This window comes from Olea europaea, chromosome 23 (assembly GCF_002742605.1).
Source record: "Olea europaea var. sylvestris chromosome 23, O_europaea_v1, whole genome shotgun sequence".
NCBI lineage: Eukaryota > Viridiplantae > Streptophyta > Magnoliopsida > Lamiales > Oleaceae > Olea > Olea europaea.
The window spans coordinates 4246540-4273488 of record NC_036259.1 but is presented as its reverse complement, the minus strand read 5'-3'; the positions used below and the strand labels follow the sequence as shown (position 1 = coordinate 4273488).

Below are 26949 nucleotides of genomic sequence, written 5' to 3'. Positions count from 1 at the left end.
CACAAGAAGACTACAATTGACCTCTTCTACCTATAAATCATCGACAACATTGATCGCTTCAATAACTATCCATGGGGTCGGAGATGTTTCGAGGATACCGTACATGTCTTCACCAGATCGCACTCGAAGGCCAAGGTGCCCGTGGGTAAGTATGGCACCTGCAGATTGCCCCTGGAGATGCAGGTAAATAATTAACATAATCAATGTTAAAATATTTTTCTATTGAATTTGTATGTAATAATTTATGTGTTGCAAATCTGAGCGTATGAGACCATCTGGATACCCGCTTTGCGAGGCGAAGGAAGACACGCTACCCTCAGATTCACCATTGGCGTGCATCTCGAGCGGAGGGATATCCCACTGGAAAACAATTATCAGCTCTCATCGACGACCGTCATATGAGTATTATACATTTGTGATTTATATTGTACACAGTTTAAAATCTCATTACATGATTCTTATTGATTTGAAATGTCAATATGTCAGCTTAAAGTAATAACTGATTTAACACTGTCGATGGAGGAGAAAGCTTAGGGTCTTGTGTGTGAATTAGTCGCTCCGTGCACCAAGATGACCAGATGTCTGATTCGATCCACAATCGAGACTAGGTAAGTGAATTATTGATTACTATTTTGTGTGAGTTAACAATTATTGATTAAGTTAATAATTTGTAAGGTTGTTTGTGCAGGACCGCGATCCAGTTGATTGGGCATAATCTCCACGTGAGGGCATCACCTCTATCGCAGACATCACCTCCTCCTCCATCCAGAGACCTCATTCATGTATCTTCCTCACACCCTCAGTGTCATTATTTCGATGATCTGTATGATCTTCTCACTGGATTTATGGTACAGAAGATCGACGAGCTGCATGAAGAGTTGATAGGAGTTATAATGGAGAAGGTCAACGTGCTGCGTTGAGAGATGGTGGAAAAGGTCGAAGATCTGGGACGCCAGTTGGTAGGGAGGGTCGAAGATATATCCGAAGATGTTAGAGTGCTATGTGGCCATTTAGGGGACCTTCAGGATGAGATTGTAGCACTCTAATGTAATATAGCTGGCAGACGATGGAGTGACAAAGGTAGGGACCAGGGATGATCGAGAGGAGGATAAAGAAGGGGGGTCACTAGCAATCATGGTCATAGGATGCATTGGAATCCTTTTTGCAGTACGTAGAGCCAGAACAGATGACCCCGTAGGGGACGGGAGCAGTGATGGACGGGGAGGTGGCGACGGAGGTGGTGGTGGAGGATAGGGTGGCAACGAGGGACGGAGGAAGGGGTTGTCCCATCGAGGACGATAGCGATGGTGGGAGAGGGAGTGGCGACGGAGGCGGAGGAAAAGGAAGACTAGAAGCGGTGGTGGTTGCGGGCGGGAAGGAAATGGATGAGGGGAGGATGACTGCATGTGACTGAGGCTAAAAAATGTGCTGTTGATTTGCCGAAACCAGTTTTAGGCAAGAGGCTGAGAGCGTCGTCACAGTACATCGTCTCTCCCTTCACGCCTAAGATGCAGAAAAAGAGGTTTGTCGACGGGACGTGCTCTAATCTGTTCCAGGAGGTCGACCATGCCAAATGGAAAGCATTCAAGACTGAGTGACGAAAATTATTGCCCTGGTAAGTATCGTATGATTTTAATATACTACGATAACTCGTATATACTTCATTTAACATTTTCTCTGTTTTTTTAGAGCTAGCTCGAGATAGCCCGAAGGACGATATCTAACGCTTACAAGTGGTTCCATGATATTACCACTCAGGGGACTTGGCTTGCTGAAGATGTAAGTAGTTATATTGTTAAAAAAATTTTACTTTATGTTTGGTTTGGTTTATTAAATGAAATAATGCTCTCTCTCTTTTTCCATGATGTAGCACATCGACTTGGCTATGGACTTATTGTGCGATCGAGCTAAGAGATATCCATGATCGTTCCATATTCTTGGCCTAATAATACTAAATACCAAGTTCTTCCATGCCATTACCATCGAATACCAGTCTCTCCAGCTTATGAGTAATGAGTACAGTACCCGAACATATACTTGAGTGGGTCATCGAGCTGTCGTCGAGTGTCGGGGAAAAGCCATGGGAGAGTTGTACGCATATGTACATTCCAATGATCGTGAATCATCACTACATTACTCTGGATATTGTATTCGCTAACTCGACGATATATGTGTACGACCCCGATCATTCATGTCTGACACAAGGATAGCTCGAGCTGAACTTGGAGTGGGTGGTGTGATTGTTCGTTTGATAGCGAGACAGATAGGCTTGACTGTGCAGGTCAGACTAGCCATCGTGCGGGACACGACGACTGCGAGATAGTCTATATCGTAAGTGTTTGTAAATTTATTTTTAAATTTTTAAATTAGTTTTTACGTAATTGGAACTGAAGTAGCACATTTATTGTTCATTTGCAAGGGCGACTGTGATATTTTACAATTAAGTAGATTGAATTTTTGAGTATAGCACATAATGTTGATGGAATCAACCAATCCTGGATACAGAATTGGCAAAAGAAGTTGTTGTGCGACTTATAGGACTTTAATAGTGATCCATAAATTTATTGTAATTATTCGTTGTAATTATTTTGTAAACATTCTCCGCGTTGTTTGTAATTTAATTTTTTTGTAATTATTCTTTGTAATGTATGTACAATCTTCGAAATTATTATTCTTTGTCCATTGAATTTTTTTATCATAAGAAATAATTGCTAATTAAATTATGTCGTAGTTTGAAATATCATAAAATAAATGTAAATACTGTTTATTTCAGATCGACAACATCACAAAATCGTCAACTATCATTTAGGGGAACCTAACTTGTACAATATTGGCGAGTATGCCCTACTGATTTGCACCTGCTACACTTACGTGGTTGAGAAAATTTTTCAGTAGATGATATTTTAGATGTACTTAGATGTTCAGGACCACGCAGTTCAATGAGAGGTGGTGACAATGTACTAAGTAAGCGAATATGGTTGGGAACTTCCCACTCGGCTTCGTTTGGCAGAGGAAATATTGTTTCAGCATATGTAGCTCTTCAATAATCATCGTGTAATAATGAGAGCACAATATTCTCCCTGCAAAACCTCAATATATAGCTACGGCGACTGCATACTCACATGAAAAAGTCTCCAACTAAAATTTTTTACAAGTGGAGTTGTCATCAGTCAAGTTCATCATGTATGCCGTATTACGTGCACATTCTACAGAGAAGCGCGACTCGCCAGTGGTTCGACAATCAACTGTCTCGCAAGCTCTACAGCCTTGAATAGTCTTTCCTCTTGCGTCAGGGCTAGCATGCTCATGCAATTCTGTGATTCTACACATCGATTGTGAAACCACTGCTTCTGCTTGGTACGAATATTCTCAATCAGTGCAATGATGGGTAATTCTCGATCCTTCTTAAATAATATATTGAGAGACTCCACGTTGTTTGACAATATCATGTTGTATCGACGCCTTGAAAAATACGAGCACGCCCAATGTTCAATCCCCATTTTCATTAGATAATCCCATGTTTCAGCTGATTTACTCTCTATTTCAACCATGAACTTATTATACTCTTCAACACTGTAAACTTCAGTCGCTCTCCTAAACAATGAAACAATGCATTTGTCCCGATACCTGATCTTCAGGTTGCCTTGTATATGGCACATGCAATACTCATAATATACACAGTAATACTGTTTATTAAAAAAGATCCCCGATTGGTTACAAATGCAATGTCCTCGACATCCTCCATTACTTCCCTCAACTTTGTGAAGAACCACCGCATCAACAGATCATTCTCACTATCGACTATGTTGAATGCAAGAGGGTAAATTTGAATGTTGGCATCTTGACATGTAGCAATAATCAATTTGCCTTGATATTTAAATTTCAATGTTGTAGCATCAACAAGAATTAGGGATCGTATAGTATTTTAAATATCTGAATGCATTGTGCAAGAGTCATGAAGAAGAATTTGAAGCAATTCTCACCCTTCGTCTCAATAAAAAATGACAAGGCGGGATTAGTTTTCTCCACGATATGACAATACTTGACCAATTTAGCATAGCTTTCCTCTACAAATCCCATTAAATTCTCAAACGCACATTCTTTAACCTTCCAGCTCTTCTAGTAGCTCAAAACTACTCCATACTTTTGACGAACATCATTAATAATGTCCAATGGTCTGTAGATCGTACGTGGATCCTGATACTTTTACATTATTAATCGACCAATAAAATAAGCTCGGGCTAGCCTGTGATCATTTTGAAGTAATCTCACTTCACAAGTATGTTCTCGAGTATACTTGCAAACTACAAAGCACTCATTCATGTTCATTTTCGTCGCTTGTAAGTGCCAACAACAATTTTCGTCTACGCATACGATTGTCAAAAACGACTTGTTCGTTTTTTTCACTTTGAATTTAAAGTTATATTTCAGTGTAATTAGGTGCATATCTTCATGTAAATCTTTTTTCATTTCTAATAGTTGATCGACATATAAACCATCACTATCAAGAGGAGTTAGAGGTCGGTCTACTCGATCCAACCCCTAAGGTCCCACCCCGCTCATATCTCCGTCGGGATAAAGCAATCAAATCCTCATTTATAAAAGTATTTGCATTTTCACACTCATTGTGAACTATAGATGGAATTCTGAGGGTAACTGTATCTGGAATATCCGTATTATTTTCACGAGCTATCTGGATCGTATCCCGAAAATCATTAGCATCGTGATCCCCTTCATTCGAGTCTACTTATACACCTTCAACAACATCCATTCTCACTAAAATCATGCAAAGATGAGTCGTGTCCTTATTGTTCAATTCAAATAGATAATTCACTTCAATATCAGAAGAAATCGTCATAAGTGGAATTGGAATATCTTGCTCACTGAATTTAAATTTCAGTTCCATGTCATACAGAGAGAGATCGACATTCAATTTGTTCTGTAAAACATTATAGAGTTCTGCATATGATGTACTTGATGTTATGAAAATTGGAATACCACTACGTTTATCGATCGTCCATTTCTATACCTATCGATCTCTTTTATCCAATTCCAAATCATCAAAGTAACAAATTGGAACTACAGCCATATCTGCATGACGAAATAGAATTTTTAATTGTAAAAAAAAATCAATGACAATAAAAATAGCAAAAAAAATAAAAAATTCAGGAAAACAACAGGCAAACAGCCATAGTCGGCCGTTAAAAGCTAGCTGTTCGGCCTATTACAACCACCAACAAAACATATAGATGAGTTTTTCCTCGTTAAATGTTTAAATTTTTCACAGATCTATTAAAAATATTATATATATTAACATTATATGTTGAAATAAATTAACGATTAAGCCGTATAATAATTTAACGGAAACAAAATTAAATGTACATAATTTATACTTACCGATCTGATGAGATTGATAGAAAAGAATTTTCAGCTACCGCGTTCGATAAATTTTTCAGTTTTTGAGATTGGAGTAGATGAAAAATGAGAGTGTTTTTATCTATGTTAGAGTAAACGGATAAGAAAAGTTTGCTGATTTTAATATTTTAAGTGGGAAGTGTTTGGTTTTTAATTGTTAACTAAAGGGCAATAATGTCTTTTAAACAAAATCATCTTTTGTAATTGTATAATGTACTTAAGAGTATTTTTGTCTTTTATCACTCAATAGGCTATTGTGATAATATTAATAATCCAACAAGTCAACGTGAAATTTCACTTGTTTGATAATACCATTTTTAAAAGTACACCTTTTATGTGCAAGTGATTGTTTTCATATACTTTTATGTTTAAATAATTATGCATGAATTGCCAGTGGATTTTGGGCTCGACCTAATGGACTGTGAACTTTATTGAGCTCTTTATAACGAAATGTGAAATCTTTGGGGAATTCAAAGTACTACTGATGGATGTGTTTCTTGATCATTGATATACTCCATAAGAAATGTGGTGTGCAGTGTTTAATTTATTGTTATATAATTGTATATGGAAACTGTACCTATTTTACTGGGTGTTTTAAATACTCACTCTTACTATATTTTTATAAGTTAGTTCGAGTTGATTGGATCTATGGCAGGATGGTGAAGCGGGCTGCCAAGCAGATCAAAGGAACATTAAGTTTCTAGGTCGTTAAATTGTAGTTAGTTTAATTTTATTTAAAAACATGTTTTTAGAATTATTTAGTTGTTCATGTTTATTTTCATAATTAAACTTAGGTTTATGGATTTTCAGAAATTTTATTTTTAGAGATTTTTTTTTATCGTTCAGTACTTGAGACATAGAAAAGTGAGTTTTTGGTGACACTCCTAATTATGAAAAAGGAAAATTCCAGCAGCGGCCCCAGACTTTTTCAATTTTTGCAAATTTTACCCTAACCTTCAATTCGTGCCATCCATAGTCCCACCTTTAAAAAATATGCACTTGAGATCCAAATGAATGAAAATCATCCAGTTGATTGTTAGTTGACCAAGGAAGGCAAATTTTGACTAATTTTGACTAGATTAAAATGGGCAAAATGGTAATTTTGCTATTATATACATGTTTAAAAAACCAAAAATAAAATAAAAAAACTAAATGATAGCACCCACCTCTCTTTCTTACCCCTACTCAAAAATCAACCATCAATAGTGCTAATCCAACTTCGGCACCACCTCCGACGTCGATCCCAGAGTCAAGCCATCAAACCCAAGAAAATCCTTCCAATTTTCCCACCTTAGATCTCAATTTCTTTTCTTTTTTCATTTGATTATTCTGTTTGGGTTTTAGATTTTATAGTAAGTGACAATCTCAACTTCATCCTGCAAGATGGGCAACGAGCAATGTTGGTGAACTGGTGGCTGTTGTAGGCGGTGACGAGTGATGTTAGTGGACTGATTTTGAAGAAGGAGGATCTACTAGTGGTGGACAAGATGTTTTGGGGAAGGAGAGTTTGGTGGTTGCGACTGTAGTAGGCGTCGATAGGTGATGGTGGTGGACTGAATTTGGGAAGAATGGTCGACTAGTAGTAGACAAGATGTTTTGGGAAAGGAGAGTTGGGTGGTGGTGATTGTTGTAGGCGACGATGGATGGCGATGGTGGACTAATTTTGGGGAAAAGAGACAGGTGGTGGTGGGTTGAATGTTTTGAGAAAGGAGAGTTGGGTGGTGGTGGCTATTGTAGGCCGCCTGGGCGATGGTGGTGGCTGTTGTTGGTGACAACTAGCGATGGTGGTGGCCATTGTCGAAGGCAGCGGGTGTTGGTGATGGCCCGATTTTGGGAAGGAGGGTTAACTGGAAAAGATGTTTTTTTTTTAATTTATTTTTATTTTTTAGTTTGTTAATTTAATTTTTTAAACTTATTTAATGTAAGGAAAATATAAAGCACCAATTTATCCTTTCTAATTTGGTCAAGGTTGATTAAATTTTGACTTTTCTGGTCAATTTGATGATTTCCATCCATTTGGATCTCAGGTGCATATTTTTGAAAGGTTTGGAACTATGGGTGGTACAAATTAAAGGTTAGGATAAAGCCTGCAAAAATTAAAAAGGTTTGAGACCTCTACTACAATATTCCCTTACAAGATTTTGGTGTGTTACAAAATACTTCCATTAGTTACTGGTATTGTGGGTGATTTCTATACATTGTCAATTGTTGATAGCTCAATTTTTTGTTGGCAGGGCACTTAAATAGTTTCTACACTTGAAACTTTATAAAAACATATGAATCTTTGGATAATAAAAATTAAAGGTGCAATACCAATTGGTGTGGAAGCAGTTTCCTTGGAAAAGACTCACTTCTGAAACAACCTGCCAGCAAATGGTACAGAATGGGTGGATTTGTTTGTGAAGGAGATGATGAGTGCCACTAGCATTGATGGTGCTAGATTTTTTTGTTTCGGGTATTTATTTTAGCAGTATAATGGTTGTATATGTTTAATGAACAAAGTTTCATCCCGCATGAGCGTAGTCGAAACATTATTATTGTAAGCAAAAGTTCTAACCCGCAGGAGCCTAATTAGAACACAATGTAAGGACACAAAATATATGACTAAAACGACCACACAAAACCAAAATGAAATGAGTAGAAAAAGAAATCTGAGACGAGTATAACTCTTTCCTTAAGACACATTGTCCTGTTACGATGCTCACAGTTGAATGACAAATGTCTCCCAACTTATGGTAGCAGCACTTTAAACCACAAGAACGGTGAAACTTCGACAGAACTTTCCCTCTACAAAGGAATATTATGAGAATGAGAGAAAGATGAATTGTAAAAGAAGAATGGATGCTCAATGCAATGGTGTACTCAAAATCACGTCCATAGGATCCTATTTATAGATGTAGAAAGGGTGCAAATGAAATAGTGTGGACTAAAACATGCATCCTTTCGAAAGTTGCAGCACTTCATTTTTTTCCAAATTTGGACTGTAATTTCTCATTCATTCGAAATTGTTTTCGAGATTTCAAAAATACCACGACAATCTACTCGACGAGTATAATAAGTTAGTTTATTTACTTTTGTAATTTGACCATCGGATCAAGTCCAAATATTTAGTCAAAGTTGACATGAAATCACATCTTTTCATTTTTCCACTTAACCAATTTTCAGTTATTTTTTAATCAATTCCAACAATCCCCCACATAATTGAAAATTCGAGTATGCACATGTAATGATATGATGTAATGCATTGTAGAGAGAGCGCGAAAAGTCACTGCATCAGGGATGATAGCTTCTGGCCTTGAACCTCTCGTAGTGAAATACCATCGAACTTACTCTACTAAGTGGTGAAAATGCACGTCTTGAACCATTTAGCCTTTAGTGTAAGCCGAGACAACGATATTTACAAAGATGTCTTTCCTATTCAGTACTTGTTTCTCATGACTTGGTTCATTTTGGCCCTGAACCCATCTCGGTTTCATAAGTGTTTAAAGAATTCAATCCTCGAATAATTCTTATTAAAGCGGCCCCACTTCACATTTACATAGGTGACATCCTATTAAGAGTATTCTGCCCTACTCTACTTGACTTTAATCAAGATATAAGAATCATTAAAAGATTAACTTAAACTTTAACCACTCTGCAAAAAGCACTTTCGTGTCATAGGAATGAGTTAGAAAATTTGATTTCCTAAGTGCTTCATGGAATCTTCACAACTTAGTTGTCCCTTTGAACCAAGATCTTGGGATCTCCAGTCAACAAGGTAGGGTTACCATTGCAAAGACTCTTACGTAATAGATTTTAATCCCATTCCTTTCGATAGGCAACTTATTTGATCTCTAGGCAAACCTTTCGAATTTGCAACGGTCTCCTTTAATTTCACATAATCTACGGAGATAATGCCATTTGAGATTAGTTGATTAATGGTGTTGTGTCTACAACGTATATATCTAGACTTACCATTGTACATGTTGCTTCTTACCCTTCCAATCGTCGATTGATTATCACAATGTATACTAATTGGAGGTACTTGCTAGGCCAACATAGAATGTCTTCTAGGAAATTACGAAGTCATTCTGCTTCTTCTCCAGCTTTATCCAAAGCAATAAACTTGGATTCCATAGTTGATCGAGCTATACACGTCTGCTTTGTCAATTTTCATGAGACAGTAGCTCCAACTAGGGTAAACACATAGCCGCTAGTGGACTTGAAATCTTTCATATCGGATATCTAGTTCGCATCACAATATCCTTCCAATACGGCAGGATATTTCGTAAAGTGTAATCCATGGTTTAAAGTATGTTTCAAATATCTAAGTATCCTTATCAAAGCCTTCCAATGATCATTGCCTGGATTACTCATGAATCTACTAAATTTATTAACCGCAAAGGTAATGTTCGATCGAGTACAATTCGTAATGCACATTAGATTGCCTATCACTTGTGAATACCTTAGTTGTGACACGCATTCTCCCTCATCTTTGACTAAGTGCAAACTTGGGTCAATAAGGATTTGTGAAGGCCTTTCCTCGAATATTTCATATTTCTTAAGTACTTTCTCAATGTAATGTACTTGGGAAAGTGCAAGTCTTTCCGACGTTTTAATGATTTTAATTCCTAAAATCACATCTACTACACCTATGTCTTTCATATCGAAGAGCTTCGTTAACATCCTCATGGTGTTGAGCAGCGCTTCATGACTATTGCCCATTATCAACATATCGTCTACGTAAAGATATACTATTACATAGACATTTGGTATATTTTTCACGTACACACACTTGTCACATTCATTTATTTTGAATCCGTTCGACAACATCGTTTTGTTAAACTTTTGGTGCCATTATTTTGGAACTTGTTTCAATCCATATAAGGACTTAATGAATTTACAAACTTTGTCCTTTTGGTTAGGAGAAACAAACCCTTCAGATTGCTCCATGTATATTTCCTCTTCTAACTCACCATTTAGAAATGCCGTTTTAACATTCACTTGATGAATCTCAATGTTATGTATTGCTGCAATTGTAATTAATAATCTTATAGATGTGATTCTATTTACAGGTGAGTAGGTATCAAAAAATTCAAATCCTTATTTTTGTCTATACCATTTAGCAACCAACCTAGCTTTATACTTGTCAATGGATCTATCCGACTTCAAATTTTTCTTGAATATCCATTTGCATCCCAAAGGCTTATTCCTGGAAGGTAAATCAACCAACTCCCATATATGATTTTGCATTATGGAATCTATCTCACTGTTGATAGCTTCATTTCAATGCGATACTTCCAGTGTAGACATAGCTTCTTCGAAAGTCTTCGGGTCATTTTCGACCATGTAAGTTAGAAATTTTGAACCAAAGGATGTGGACGTTCTAGCCCATTTAAAACAACAACAATCCCAGACGTACAATTTTGTCATAAGTTTGTTGTTCTGGATATTTATTTTAGCGGTATAACGATTGTATATGTTGTAAATGAACAAAGTTTCAACCTGCAGAAGCGTAGTCGAAATATTATTATTGTAAGCAAAAGTTCTAACCCACAGGAGCGTAAATAGAACACAATGCAAGGACACAAAGTATATAACTAAAACGACCACACAAATCCAAAATGAAATAAGGAGTAGAAAAAAAAATCCAAGACGAGTATAAGTCTTTCCTTAAAACAAATTGCCCCGCTACGGTGGTCACATTTGAATGGAAAATGTCTCCCAAGATGCGAAGGATACACACTTGTGGTAGCAGCACTTCGAACCACAAGAACAGCAAAACTTCAACGAAATTTTCCCTCTACAAAGAAATGTTATGAGAATGAGAGAAAGATGAATTGCAAGAGAAGAATGGATACTCAATGCAATGATATACTCAAAACCACATCCATAGGGTCCTATTTATAGATGTAGGAAGGGTGCAAATGAAGTAGTGTGGGCCAAAATATGCATCCTTTCGAAAAGTTGCAGTATTTCTTCCAACTTTGAACCACAATATCTCATTCATCTGGAATTTGCTTTGAGATTCCAAATATACCATGACGATTTACTCGACGAGTAGAATAAGTTGGTCTATTTACTTTTGTAATTTGACCATCGAATCAAGTTCGAATATTTGATCGAAATTAACACGAAGTCACACATTTTCATTTTTCCACTTTTACACTTATCAAATTTTTGTTATTTTTGAACCAATTCCAACAGATCCCGTGCAAGAAATGTTAGAAAGTTCGGAAAATCCATTGGTGCTTGGGCTAAGGTAGCTCAAAGCTTTCACAAGGCCGGCATGGATTTCTTAAATCACATATGTACTTTACTAGCACATCCGATGTAAGGAACAATGTCTTTCTGAATGTTAAAACATTGGTACTGGACATAATGCCAGATAAAATTTGTTGCTACCCTCTTTGCTGGCCGATTTCTTATAAAAGCATTTGGTGTTTTTGCATGGTCAAAGATGTTTTGAACTATTGTGCTCTGAAAAAAACTAGGGTTAGAAAAAGCAACTATGGCTCCACTCTTGCTTTTGCTAGGATCACTTTTTTAGTTTTTTTTTTTTTTTTTTTTTTTCTAAATCCAAATATGTGTTCCTTATGAAATGAAGAGTAAATTGCTTTTTTGCACCATTTTTTTTTCTTTTGGTTACAAATAGTTTTCTGTGTATATAGGAAAAGGTAACGCTGCGGGAACAAATCACGGCACTTCTCCAGGACAGTGGCATCCTCAAACGAGCTGTAGCCATCCATCATGAACAACAAAAGGAGTATGATGAGAGGAGCCAACTATTGCAGCAATTGATGTAGTTGGTGGCTCATTATCAGGACCAATTGAGAACTCTTGAGGTTAGTTCCATAACATCATAATTTCCTTTGAGACAGTAAGCTGTAAAGACAAAAGTTTACCTTGAAATACACTGTCTATTGACATATAAAAGAAGAACGCCAGAAGAATATGTTAGAGAAATAGGAAATGAGAACTTTCTCACTTTGAATTAAACCTACTAAAAGATGCCTAATAGACATATGTCCTTGTTTAATTGCCGAAGTTGCAGGAGAAAAACTATGCCTTGACATTGAAGTTGCATTAGGCCTAGCAGAGCAACTCGATCCCTGGTCATTACCATCTAGAAGTGTTCTACTAACTAATAAAACTCGGCTATAAAACTTGCTGCAGTGGGTTCTGGTCAATTGATTTCCCGCAAGTGGATGGGATCGTGAACAAGTAATATAATAGTGTGTAGAGTGTCGAACCCATGAGGACTATGTATTTGATCCAGTTAAAATTAACAATACCCTTAATCGAATAGCAAAATCAAATCGTGACTAAACAATATTGAATCTAGCAACTAAATTGAAAGCTAAGTAAAAATTTATCAAATTCACAAGAAGTATTGCTAAGATGTGAAATTCCCTTTGGTACTCAATTTTTATTTCAAAATTTAAATTGACAATTTGAAATTATGCTTGTTGGTCAATGTTCCTATTTTAATTGAAAACCTCTCTCGATAGTTATCAAATCTATTTCTCTCATGTGACCTTCCTATCTCTCGATAGAAGATGCGAATATAATAAATGCATTAAACGAGTTAGAACATCTTTAACAATCATATGATGCATAAATGTATATTTATATCCTTTATCGAACCTCACAATATTTATTAATATGTGCTAGCAATCTTATTACCTCTCTCGATGATAATAAAATTCACAAACAATTCAATTAATGACCAAGTAATTGAAAAGCAAGTTAAACCATAATAAACATCCAAGAATTTAAACAAATTTAATGTCAATTTAATTATTCAACCCAAAAATTTGTAACGAAGGTTCATCACTTTCTAACAATATAAAAAAAATTAGCCAAGTATATCGTCGAAATTAAACATGCAAAAGTTAAAAGACATCACCAAAAATTGACGGAACGTGACTAATTCCTGCTCAATTGTTGATAAATTATCGAACGAAGATTGGGAATTAATTCCAATTTCCAAAACTGCAGCCCACTCTTGTGTATGTCCTCTCTTCTGTCGATATGCGTGACCGTCACCAACTCATATTTATCTCCAGAGGCTGCCCAGTTTCCCGTTTAATGCCAGAAATCTGTCTTTTTTCTTTTAATTTCAGCAACTGCCTAGTTTGTTTCTTCCAAAGACCCCAAATAGCTTGGCTTTTTTTTTGTGCGTAGTCTAATAATCTTGGTTGCTCCTCTCTGCGTGTATGTGTATATATATCAACTCCAAGAGGCTATTATCTATGTATATAAAATCAATTCCAGCCGCCTATATATGTGTACAATAATCAGTCCCCAAAGTGGCTGCTAATGCTTGATTTTATAATCCTCACAGCCACTTTAATGCTTGTGCAAATTCCAGTCCCTTTTTTTTATCAAATTCAGCCGCCCAATTGTGTTGGTAATCCAATGTTTTCCCTTAGCCGGCTCTCTCTACATGTATAATCTCCCTCAACTCTTTTTCTTTTAGCCTCCCTTCCTCCCAGAAAACTGCCGTCTTCTATGTATATATATTCATGCTAGAAACCCTTTTAAATTTGGGTCAAAACAAAGTCCACAAATTAGGCCTATTGAATCCTTTATTTTCTTCAAGTCCTCACTTACTTTAAAATCATACAATTCAATCCTTGAGCCAATTTAGTCCTCGTGCTTTGGAATTTGTCATTTCTTTGCTGATTTTTGCTTCCTTCCTTCGATTCCCTTTTTGTCCATAGAATTTACCTATTAAACATATAAAATAAAACAATTTAGGGTATAATTTGTCAAAAGAACTATTAAATATTATTATTTTAGAGCCCGAATAAGTGTATAAAATATATTTATCAGGTTCTTTTAGCTCTCACCGTATATGTGCATTGAAGTGTTCAATGGTAATATTGTGTAAGAACTTGGGTGTCTAGATAAAGCTATGTAAGTTTGAGACGATTTTTCGAGGATATGGCCTAATTAATTCACTCCGGTAACATTTAAGGCTTGAAATCTAGTTCATTTATGCTTCTTATAGTAATTTTATCATGAAGATTTTATTTGAATAATGCTATCTAGCCTTGATAGTGTTAAATAATCGGTTTAAGTAATCATACTTAATAAAACTAATTAAATGAGTTGCATTCTTGCATTTAAATTAATTAATCATTTGATGTCATCTATAATCATCTAAAATGAGGTTAAACGCTAGTGATGTTACCTTAAATCCATGTCGAATTCAACTCATCTAACTAATTTGTATCAAGATTCAACTTAAATATCTCAAAAGACAGATGTCTTGGGTTCGAATCCTACAAAATGTGATAGAAAATCTTAAAGGATAAAGTGAACTTAGAGTATGTTTGATTGACATGGAAGATATTAGAGGTGGGCGCGGGTCGATTCGGTTCAGTTACCAAATTTTTCGGGTATCTAGTAAATGGAACCGTCGGTCCAAATATAATTAAATTTTTTAACATTTATAACAAAATTATATAAATACAACTAATGACACATTCAAGGGTTTCGGAATGTCAGAGACTAGTAGATTACCTTGTTCAAATGATCGCTACGGTCAAAGTTTCAATCGATGGAGGTCACAGTGTCAGCCGACGATTGTATAGGTTTTGGAATGTCAGCCGGCGATTGTATAGGTTTTGCACTTCAATGTAGGTGTTTATGGTTATTTAGTGGGTTAGATCTTGTTGGGTTAAGAAATGAAACAATAAAATGGTAATTGGGCCAAAATTAAAAAATTAGAAATGAAACAAATTATTGAGCAAAAAATTTGGATTTAGAAATTGTTAATTTTTTTAGAAAAAATTAAAATAAAAATAATTTGATTTATTCAATATAAAAAAAATAGAAATATTCAGTTCTTATTCGATTCTTCGTCTAGAACCGAGAACTGAATTATACCCGTCGGTTCTCAATTTAGATACCCGTTAGAGTATTTAATTTGACAAGAACCGTTGGGTACAGTTCTAGTTTGGTTTGCCCGATTCGGTTCGGGAGATTTGTCCAACCCTAGAAAATATCACCTAAAAAAGAAAATATTTTCCTTGTTTTGATACAAATAAAAACCACCTCTACCCAAGGAAAATATTTTTTTTACAAAAAAAAAAAAGAAAAATTAGACATATTTTCAAAAGTCGGAAAATGTTTTCCATGAAAAAATATAGCAATCAAACACTCTAAGTAAGAATTTGGGTGGAAAACTGATATTTTTCATGAAAAATAAATATAATCAAACACACCTTTAGACTCTCCCAGAACAAATAGTACGTAAAATAATGACTTGAGCACAGATGTCAAGCCGTTAACTAGAATCTTAACTGACCCTAAATGTACCACCTCGAGCCAGTCTTCTCAGAGCTCAAGGTCTTTGATAAATAAAGGCAAGCATTGGCACCCCCAGAACCATAATCTTCGTTGCTCTATAGATGAACCAAAAGTTAGCTTCTATATTTCTATTCGGTCAAAGACAGTCCACTTGATTTCTCAACACGTCTAGCTCAACTTGACTTAAATATCTAATTGTTTTCGATTATTATAAACCCCTGTGATATAAAACCTGTACATCATATTAAAAATAGATTAAATATTTAGCCAAAACATGTCATTATAGAGACAATTCACGCATAGAGCTATACAAACAGAATTTCATATGCCGCTTTTATCATCTGGCAGCAAAGGGTCGACATACACAGTTTCTAAGAAGAAATACTGCATTCTGTTTTTACATTACAAGAACTTGCCAAGAACAGTTTTTCTTGAAGGGGCTTCAGAGCTGTCTAGAGGCCCGTTTCTCATCTTGAACAGTGCAAAGAGTTACAGAGTTAACTTGTTTCCTCAATTTCGCGTTGTCAATTAGAACGTCTGTCAGCATCTTCCTCAATTCAGCATCTCTTGTCCTCGTACTGCCACCATCTGGACTTCTGATGGTGCCAGAATTATCAACATCTTTTGCAAGAAGCTGCGCCTGTTCAATGCCATAAATAGTTATAAAAGTTAAATCAGCATAACTTACAATGTATCTGGCCCTCCAATTGAAAATAAAGGCATTGGTGGCAGCCAATGCAAGGGTACTGCGCAAACCAAGAATTGAAATACACAGTATAATGCAAGAATGACAAGCTGCATAATTTATAGCTCTGGCTTGAAATTGAACCATCAACGAGTCCAATACATAATATGCTCAGTACAACTATTAAGTGACGTGCCATATTCAAATGGTCTGCTTCAGTAACATGCAGTCACAAATTTCGTCTTCTATTAAGCAACCGGTGTCTCATCCTAGAATGATCCACAGTTGTCAATGGACTCAGATGAAATATGTTGGTTCCATGTATGTTCTCGTGTAACATTAAAACAGATTGTAAATTACTTAAATGATCAAGTAAATTCTATGAAATTTCATTACTTGTTACCATCAATGGAGTAGGCATGAAACGCAAAACAGCATTTGCATAGAATGGAAGGCCGTCAGCTCTTTACACGTTGAAACAGAATTTTTATGATTACCACGAGATTTCATATGTAATGAAGGAAGTAATAGAAAAAGACAACTTGATGCCAACAGGAGATGACAACAAAGTTAGTAATAAGAAGTACCTCTGCAAGAAGAAGTCCAATACGATTATCTGATGTAGCCAACAGGCCGACAGCCTCAGATTTAGACAAAGTATCCATTTTCAGTTTATTTTCTTCCTCAGCGAGAAAATTCACACTGCATTCTTCAAGCCGACTGCGAAGAATCTCACATTCATGCACCAATTTTGCATTGGCAGCATCTGTATATTCCGATTTTTGCCTTTCCTCCTGTAGTATCCTCTACAATGAAGCAGAAGCAGAGAATGATCTACTATTTCATGACGCAGCATTGAAAGCACTATAATATCAAAACAGAAAGAGGTCGACTGAAAATCAGAGAAATGTCTAGACAACAAGCAAACCATTTTGTAACTGAATAGCAGGCAAAAATTTATTTTACAGTCTAGATAGATAAATATATGATGGAAAGCTATGATAATTCAAGCCATTGACAGCTTCAAACCAATGCTTAACTAAATGAGTTGCAATATTATCAGCATGAAATATTTCCTCAATGTTTTCAATTATTTTCTCTATTTTCTTAATCAACAGAGCACAGAATTAGGATGGTCCTAGAGCCAATCTTAAGAATTAGGATGTTCCTGGAACCAATCTCCGTTAATTTACCCCCGAGTGCAAGTATTCTATAATAGCAAATAGAATGCACCTCAAATTCGGTTCTCTCTTTGGCCAACCTGCCAACCTCCTGCTTCAATTCCAATTGAAAACTTCGAAGTGATTTAACTTCCCTGACAAGAAGTTTAACATCTGCTTTTGATTTCAAGTCTGACTCTTCACGATGCTTCAGCAAGCTCTCAAGCTGCTCTTTGGTAATATCTAACTCTTGCCGCAATGCTTCATTCTCTTGAATGATTGAAGTTCTTGTTGATTCAAGATGAGCATTTTTGTCCTGAGTATTTTTTATATATCATCCACTTTACATAAAGGAGAATTAGACAAAAATCGCAAGACAAATCCAAACCTGCTCAGCTTTCAATTTCAACTCTATCTCCATACACTTTCTTCTGAATTCCTCTGTATCCCACTGCATTTGAGTAAACTTTTCCCTTTCAATTAGAATAGCCTTCTCCAGATTTTCTTTGCCAGTCTGCTTTGTAGATCCCAGTTCATTTTCAAGATCTTTGACCTGCAGATATAAAAAACTTTAGCCCAAGTCATTATGACCAATTGTCAGATTAGGTCGTTGACAATTTCTTTCAAAAACTTGCACTGACTTAATATTAGCAGGGAACATCATTGACATTCTTAATTCATAAAAAACATATGTAGTCCACTTTTCATTTAAAGTACCAATCATATTTTTCTTCAAGGATATACTGAAAACTGAAATTTTGAAATCTAAGCAACTTCATACATGAGTCCATGTAGATGTTGAAGATTATATATTTAATATTAGATAAATGTCAAGAGAAGATGTTGACTGTGGACTGGTTAAAGAATAAAGAAAATAACGTAAATGTATTGATTGTCACATTTTAATTACAGTAGGAGTTAATAAAATATGATTTCTAATCAGTGAGGACAGTGGGAAGAGATAGATTCAGTCAAAATACTTGAACTCTAGTCATCAAATGTTGTGTAAACAACAAGTTCAAACATATCAGTCTGATACTGGTAGAATACAGAGATGAAACAGATTAGTGGGAGTAAGTCCAAATAAGTTTTATCCCGTAGAAGAGAACATTATTACTTCTTAATTTTCATTGTTAAAATAGAAATGTCAAAATATATCAGATTGAGTTATAATATTTCTGCAAGGTTAATGCATGTAAAAAAAATAAATAAATAAAAAACCACCTATAATAATGCAGAAGATTTTTGTAAAAACAATATGAATTGACTCAGACTTCGTAGTAAAACTAATTAAGTGTCATTCAGGATTTATCAGATTTGGAGTATACCTTTGTTGTGAGATATTGTCTTACAGTAAGCTCTTGATTTAATCTTGTTACAAGATCTTCCATATCTGTCTTTGACGTGGCTAACCGTTGTTGCATAGTAGTGAGAAGCCTGTTCATTTTCTGCTGTTTATCTGTTGGAAGAACAAGTAAAGTCTCATGTGAAAACTGTAAAGCTGAGCTTACAAGCGTATCCATGGTTTCAAAAGCTTCAGCACTTCGAGAGAGTTCAGATGTAGTATCGCTAATTTGTCGTGCCTCCCACAAATTTAACATTTCACCTGGTGTGGGCGAACCTGTGACATTCTCAGGGCTTTCTCTCGACAAACAATGGTTAACTATTGTGGGATTTTCAGATCCTGAGGAGATTTCCATTCCGTACTCATGAAGGGATACCGCTTTAGAATTCTCTCTGTAAATCTCGTTCCTATCTATACCACTGTTAACTCTACCATGAAACAATTCACTATGCAAATCTTTTTCTTGATTCCCTTGCATGAACTCCTTTGGGAGCTTAGCATCATCATTTCCAGACAAGACTTCGTTTATTGTTGCTTCTGCTGGACTAGCTAAATCATGGTCAGATGCTGCTTTTTCCATGCCAAGTTCAGAGTTATTATCCTTCCAATGTTTAGGTGTCCCGATCTGAGATGTCTCATAAGCATAATCATCACGACAACTCGACGTTATGGCAGATGTGCCCGTAATAGAAGAGACAGTTGAGTGGCTAGAAATCGGATATGATGGAATGTTACTATTGCCAGCCAAATTTACATATGACCCTTGATGACTAGACTCATAGAATGCTGAAAAGTATCAGAAAGGAAAAGCATATAAAAGTGAATAAGTTATAACACAAATTTTCTATTTACAAAAAGGATAATGTTTGTCAGAATAGACAGAAGTATGTTTACACAAATGTACAGGAAAAATTGTGAGAAAATGCAGCAGAGAGATACATACACGACCTTGCAGCTTCTTCCAATTCAAGAAAAAATGCTACAGAAGCACTTCTTGACAAATCAATATCGGAAAGTACTTTCACTATCCAATCCTCCAAAGAAAACCTACGCTGAGGTGAAACTTGCATGAGGATAGTAATACAACAAAACTAATTGATGAGAATTAATAAGCAAAAAATTTTGAATCACGTCAAAAATAAGTAACTCCAGCAAAAAATGACAGCACGTCCTAAATAAGAACAATGACATCAAGCATCAATGGTAAGACGAACAACAAACTAAAAATTGTGAATGAGTGAGATTTTCAGCCAAAACAAAAGTACAAAATAAATACAAAGATAAGTTCAATGTTTGGAGGAAGTAAACTACTTAAATCATTTAGTTTTTATAATAACCAAAAAATGATGTTAAAAAATAATTTAAATAAGAATTGAAAAGTAGAAAATCAACAAGAAGAGAATAACATTGATTAAATTCTGAAGAAAATCCAGACCTTATGTTGAAGCTAAATATGATGTACAAGGACTTGCATATGCATTAGCATCCTAACTATTCTAGACAATGACCCTATCATTATCCCCTTAGTCGGTTGCTGCACATTGAAAAGGAATAAAACGTTTTGCCTTGTTTTAATTCGAATTTTTGAATGAATTTCTAACACCAGTTCTACTATAATATGCATTGTAAAAGCAATTATAGAAACTATTCAAGATCTCGGGATCGTGGGAGTCTATGTTTTTCCTTTATCAAGACATGTCATTACATAAAAGGACTTGGATTATCAGAATAACTAGCACATAAAAATCAATTATCAGAGTTAATTCAGTTTCCAGAACAGTAAACTTGACCACCATTGTATTAATTTATTTTACTCGCCCCTCTTAAAATTTAGAGTAAATTACCAGATTAAAGAAGAAATAACAGGTCTCATCACATGTTTACAGACTATAGTCCAAAAACTTCTCTATTAGGATAAGCAGTCAAATCTTTAAGGAAACTTTTCGTAGACAAATGATGAGATGATCAACCTGATAGAAATGCAGTTATAAGGTCTCACTCATGAATAATTTGTGTTTGAAGAATAAATATGAATTAGCTTTCCACATAAGGAATTGCTGAATTTTGGTCAAGAAACTATAACTTTTGTAGCCTCGATCTGTTTGTCTGCTTATATGAATTAACTATTTCTCTCTGAATCAAATAAGAATCCGGAAAACTTAAACCTCGTATACACAGTAGTTGAAATGCATAACAAATTTACAAGATACATCATGAATATTTTGATCTACATAATTTTAATTTAAAAGGATATTAATGCAGAAAATACATAGCAAATGTAATCGATTGTTTATAGATAGGAACAGATAAATTGAGAAACTGATGCTTGTACCTATAGGCAAGGTCTCATCAACACTCAACAAAGAAGCACTTAGAATATGATTTGTTTCTCTGCATAACCGAAATAGCCTATAGCCTATAATTCTTTTATGGTCTAGATAATCTATTCCTCCGTTTGGCAAATTTATAAATAGTTTATAATTCAGAAAATACATAGCAAATGTAATCGATTGTTTATAGATAGGAACAGATAAATTGAGAAACTGATGCTTGTACCTAGAGGCAAGGTCCCATCAACACTCAACAAAGAAGCACTTAGAATATGATTTGTTTCTCTGCATAACCGAAATAGCCTATAGCCTATAATTCTTTTATGGTCTAGATAATCTATTCCTCCGTTTGGCAAATTTATAAATAGTTTAAAACTAGGAATAGAAATGGGCCCCAAGAAGTGTGTGGATAATGATTAGTAGTTACAAATATGTTGTTAAAATTAATATTTGACTTTGACTGAACTATAAACCAATTTATAAATTGTATCCAACCGAGGGTACTTTGCTAGTGAATTACAATGTCAACATATGATAATGATTGATTGAAAATAACTGTACAAACCCTGGTAACTCTAGTGAATTACAATATCAACATATGAAAATGATTGATCGTGATAACTGTATAAACCTCTGGAAACTTTGTGTTCACGATGAGATCAGGTGTAACAGTAATTGTACAGATTTCCAGTATATCCATAACAATAATAACGAACACGAGGTCTTGAGGGTTCTATGTCCTTAAAAATAATGTACTCAGACATTGTAAGCAGTAAAAGGGCCATAAAACATGTTGTCCTCATGTAAAAACACTCACAATAACATTCATGATCAAGTCATTAACCAAAAAATCAGGGTTATCGCACTCCTCTAAATATTAACTTATATATAGTATGACTTGCTTGGAAACATTTGCAAATGCAAGAAACCATCGCATAAAAATATATCAATATGCTACTTATACATAATGCTGTGTTCATAATAGTCTCCATCTCCCTTACATGGAGGGGGACCATTTCGGATAAATTATATTTTATTCGAAGTGGGTCCCCCTCTATGTGAGGGAGGGTGGACACTGTTATGGATAGCATGATGTACGTATAGCATTACCCAAAATCATAAGCAGCATAACAACAGATAAGGGAAATGGAAGTATATTAACTTCCTCCAGAAGCTCCCTCTTTTTCATTTTTAAAAGCCCCTTGGGCGGAACTGGGGGCATTTTTTTCCTCGGATAAGCTCTTTTGAGCTGCAAAAAGGCAAACAACGAGTAATGTTAAATTCATATCTTGCTCACAATAACATTACTTACCAAAACTACAATAATTCCACCAAAATCAAGTCCTACAAACTACGCAATAAAATAATTGAAGTCCAGTTACAGAAATATGATTAAACAGAACTCCACCATATCATAACAAGCACTAGATAAATCTTTTAAATGTTTTAGGAAAAACTCAGAGCTTACATCGGACGAGAGCTTCAAGAAATCACTGAATCTTCTTAGTATTCCTCGTGTAGTGGTAACCCCTTCTGGTGACTGTAAACCAACTTGAACCCTGTAAAACTGTCATGTAAGAATGTTAACAACAATAGATAACAACTTCTGGAACTTAGTATATACACAATCTTTATTAAACTTCAAGATTATTAGGTTCAATAGGTATCACCCTCTAACTAGTAAGATATCACACTCAAATAGAACTACCTTAAAACTTCACTTGAAATCCATCTATCTAACACCCAGAAACTATTCCTTTTTTTAGGCTCGTAAAGCAACATTTTTCTTACTTTTTTGTTGAGAAGGTAGGGTGAGGAAAAGCTAAACAACAATGGGAAAGAACTCACCTCACCTCAATTATAAACCACTATCGACAACATATTTACTATGAAGACGGAGAACAGAGAATGTAAATTAAACACTACAGAAACAATACAAATAAACAATAACTTCATGTTTTAAGAAGAAACGAAAAGAATATATCAAGAAAAACTACCAAAACCCATACCACAACAGGGTCCGAACCATGTGGGTTAGATAAGATGGTCCAAGAAGGAACCGTGACACTATAACTCCATCTTGTTCGAAAATCATGTGGCCAGAGAGTATTTCGCTCATCCTACATTGTAAGAAAATAGCTTTAATTACAGGATGCATGAAATAAATAAGAAGTTACACTAATTACAGGAGTAGTCATATGTAAATATCATTGGTTAAAACAGGGAATATTTTTAGCATAAAAGCTGATGCTTGTGAGCTGCACAAAAATCAAACAGCAATTTTGGATAATGTTCATCAAGAATACATCTTTCACTCAATGATCATGGAGAAACATAACAACAATAAGATTCAGAATCGTCTAACTTGCACTTATTGCATCTCTGAGAATTCATAATAAAATTCAGTGCAATTAACCATGTTATGGAGGAAATTACCCAAGGCAAAGAATACAGAAACATAAGATGTTGATTAATATTTTTCATCATAAAAATAACGTTTTAATGAGAAATTCTTTGCATGTTTTCTTATTTTACTTTTGTTTTTTTATAGGATAGACTAATTGGAATCAATAACAAGACTTGAAACCCAGATCCTTATTTGCAATAAATGATGCAAATAACCAGTCTAACAATGTCTGTAAAGCAGCAAACAATATTTAATCACCTCAATTGTGTTTTGATTAGAGCAAACTGTACAGTGTAACAGTACCACGTAAGCTTCACTAGCGGGCCATGATCAATCAATTTGTGTGCGACTTGGAATGTAGATAATATTGCAACAACACAATATGGAACTATAGAATAGATAACTGTAAAAGTAAAAGCTCTCTATTCTTTTCCAGTTGTTAAAACTCTGAATTTCATGTAATTTAAGCTGATTTTCAACCAAATGAAATTTGGTACATTAAATAAGTAAAGAATCAAGACTAATTTACATTTAAAAAAAATCTTAACGATAAAGAAACATGCAATCCAAATTCATTCGGGACGAAACTCCAAAAAGGAACAAAGAAAATAAATTGTACCCAATTAAGTGGAGAAGGCCTCCAATCCATGCCGAGAGGAAGTGGAGAAGTTCCATCGTACCGATTCTTCGGAGGACAGTCATTTATATTACCACGATCAATCTTGTTCCTTTCAATTGCCGAAATTGAAGACCCAGCTGAATTTTCATGGTATTCGAAGAGGAAAGAAGGATCGGCGAATCCCATATCAAGAAGCGAGTAGTCAAGTCTGTATAAATTCATTTTTAGGTTTTTGTAATTGTAATTGATTTGCTCGACGAATTGCTCCTGAGAATTTCGAGTCAACTGAAGTTCGAATTTGGGAAAGGATGTTTATGATTTTCGACTGGTACGACTTTCAACGAACACTTTTATAGCGAGAAAATTGCACCATGGTACGTAATCATTGGCAGTTGTAGTAATATGGTCTAAAATGTTTAAAAATGAATAAGTCAGACCAACGTTTATTCTTATCTCAGTATTAGTCCCGACAAATAATGTCTCCAAAAATCCTTTAAAATTGGCAAACACAAGGCATTTGACTATTTTTTATTACGACTAGTGAGACGCACATGCGAAATACGTGTCATAGTGTAGTTGACTATATGATAACGCAGATATAAGAAAAATTTATTTTTATTAAGCATTAGTTACATTAAATTTAGGCATATGTTGCTAAGCCCTTGTTTAAGCCTTATTTTAAGTCAAAGAATGCATTTTTTAAATAGTGATTGATGAAGAATGTGTGATTAAATTTTTGAGTTTGCGTGTAATATTATTTTATTGAAAAATGTGATTAAAAATGAATTTTAGAAAAATGAATTTTTGGATGAATGAGGCTCAAACAAGGGCTAAATATTTTGAAGTAACAACATTGAATAAATAACGTATTCAGCACCACAAATTATGTTCCGATTAAAAGAAAGCTTTATCAAGCAAAGTGTTTGAAGAGATAAAAATTGGTAACTTATATTCATTGACAGGATTTTAATTTGCATTTGAAAATAATTTATTTGTTTGACTCTAGTATCGATCATACGACACAACGAGGAATGAATGACCTTTTTATACATTGGACTTCTTATATTGTTGAAAAAATAATAGAAGCAATAAAATAGTCTCAATTTAATTGTTCGGGGAAATTGCAAGTCTACCGAGAAGGTAAAGGTAGCAGCTCCATTTGGAACCTGCAATTATGAGAAACTAAAACATGATCAATCTGCCTTAACAAAGGAATATTTTAAACTTATGACCATTATAGCAAGAGAAGAGTTGTAAATGGTATCATCTAGTTCGAAACTTGCATCAAGCAAATATAACAAAAATGAAAGATGTTCATACATGCAATAAAATTAACATCAAAGATCAGTGAATCATGGGCAAGCATCTTTTCGAGAGTCAAAAGGGATAATGCAAAAGATAACGAAGTCTAGAGCTTAATCTCTATACAATTCTTCTTGTTACATCGCGACGGTCTATAGTAGTTTATAAATATGTTGGCACAAAGGGACAGACAACTCAAAATATGATGATCAAAACAATCACACCCTCATGTAAGGATATTGCAGTAGCAAGTCTCTTATTTTCATTGTCCTGAACAAAAGAATTGCATGTTTAGTTAGTAATATTAGATCATACTTGACAATGTAATACACCATACTTCTGTGAAACATTGTCTTTAGAACCAATTAGAAAGATAATATTTTCATCATTTACTTGTCTTGAACTTTTTCTTTCTGTTAGTATTTTTTGTTCATTTCTTTCTATCCTATTTTTCTCTTTTCAAAAGGGAGGTTAATTTGATTTGATGATTGGGGACGTTTGTTTATCATTTTTGTAAAAATGAGAATGAAAAATATAGTCGTTATGGGCCACATACAAGAGATAGAAATTCAAATTTGATGGCATGATGTGATGGATAACAGCCATATTTTTTATTTTAATGGGAAAAGAATGGAAAATAAATGGGGTTAGAATGCACTGTCTACTATTAATGAGGCTCCATTTTATAAAGTAACGTTGAAATTAGCACAACCGACCCTTGCCAAATTAACACTCATCCGCATGTAGAAAGTATATATTAATAAAAAGACACTACGTGGTCTTCGGGTTTGGGGGAACAATGTATCGAAACATGATATGTGTCTAAAGATCGACTCAAGGCCATATGTGCTAATTATGCAGCTTCATATTGTTCAAATTCTCTACAAAAATTAAAAAAAAAAAAATTATATATATATTGTACATCTCGTAGCTTCTCAAGCCCTTAGATTTGCTACATATTTTTGTACATCCTTAGCTAATGAACAAGAGCGAAAAATTGTTATGCTTTATAACAAATTGGTATATTCAAAAGCTTAAAGAAAATCATTTTAGAGGATTGGGTACATAAGTGCAGATATATACTTTTCAGTGACTAAAATCTAACAACTAACATCATTTCTAGGGAACTGGTTATATGAGAGACTTGAATCATAACCAGTTGCCATCCAGAAGAGTAGAGTTGAAAGGAAATAACAGGAAGGAAATAAGAAAAGATAAAATTTTGTATGAAATACATATTTTGAGCAAGCATATGAAATTCCTAGCCCATCGATACCAAATAAAACACCATTTTTGATTAATCAAAGTTCACATGACAAGTGAATTTTCGAGCAACAATGATCAAGTATGGTCTAGATGCATTTCACAGGTAATTAACATAATATAT

At 34.8% G+C, this 26949-nt stretch overlaps 1 protein-coding gene across 2 annotated transcripts; it reads right to left on the bottom strand.

Annotated features, from left to right (window-relative positions):
* Positions 1-15935: 15935 nt before the first annotated feature.
* LOC111372158 (PX domain-containing protein EREL2-like) lies at positions 15936-24587 on the bottom strand. Of its 2 annotated transcripts, XM_022994354.1 has the most exons (10): positions 24261-24587; positions 23244-23354; positions 22703-22801; positions 22397-22483; positions 19848-19956; positions 18888-19690; positions 17948-18112; positions 17633-17875; positions 16987-17205; positions 15936-16354 (listed from the first exon to the last, which is right to left on the bottom strand). In XM_022994354.1, exons 1-10 carry the CDS (start codon positions 24480-24482, stop codon positions 16157-16159), a joined length of 2256 nt encoding a protein of 751 aa, XP_022850122.1. In that variant the 5' UTR covers positions 24483-24587; the 3' UTR covers positions 15936-16156. The 2 variants fall into 2 exon arrangements, with proteins under 2 accessions (XP_022850122.1, XP_022850123.1); XM_022994355.1 differs by lacking the exon at positions 22397-22483.
* Positions 24588-26949: the final 2362 nt, after the last annotated feature.

Excerpts from the sequence above, each read along its gene's own strand:
- LOC111372158 (XM_022994354.1), bottom strand. The coding sequence starts at position 24,482 with ATGAATTTATACAGACTTGACTACTCGCTTCTTGATATGGGATTCGCC. Across the intron at positions 23,355-24,260 it reads GGCCTTCTCCACTTAATTGG|GATGAGCGAAATACTCTCTG; the intron begins GTACAATTTATT and ends CTTACAATGTAG. Across the intron at positions 19,957-22,396 it reads AGAGGGAGCTTCTGGAGGAA|CGTAGGTTTTCTTTGGAGGA; the intron begins GTTAATATACTT and ends GTTTCACCTCAG.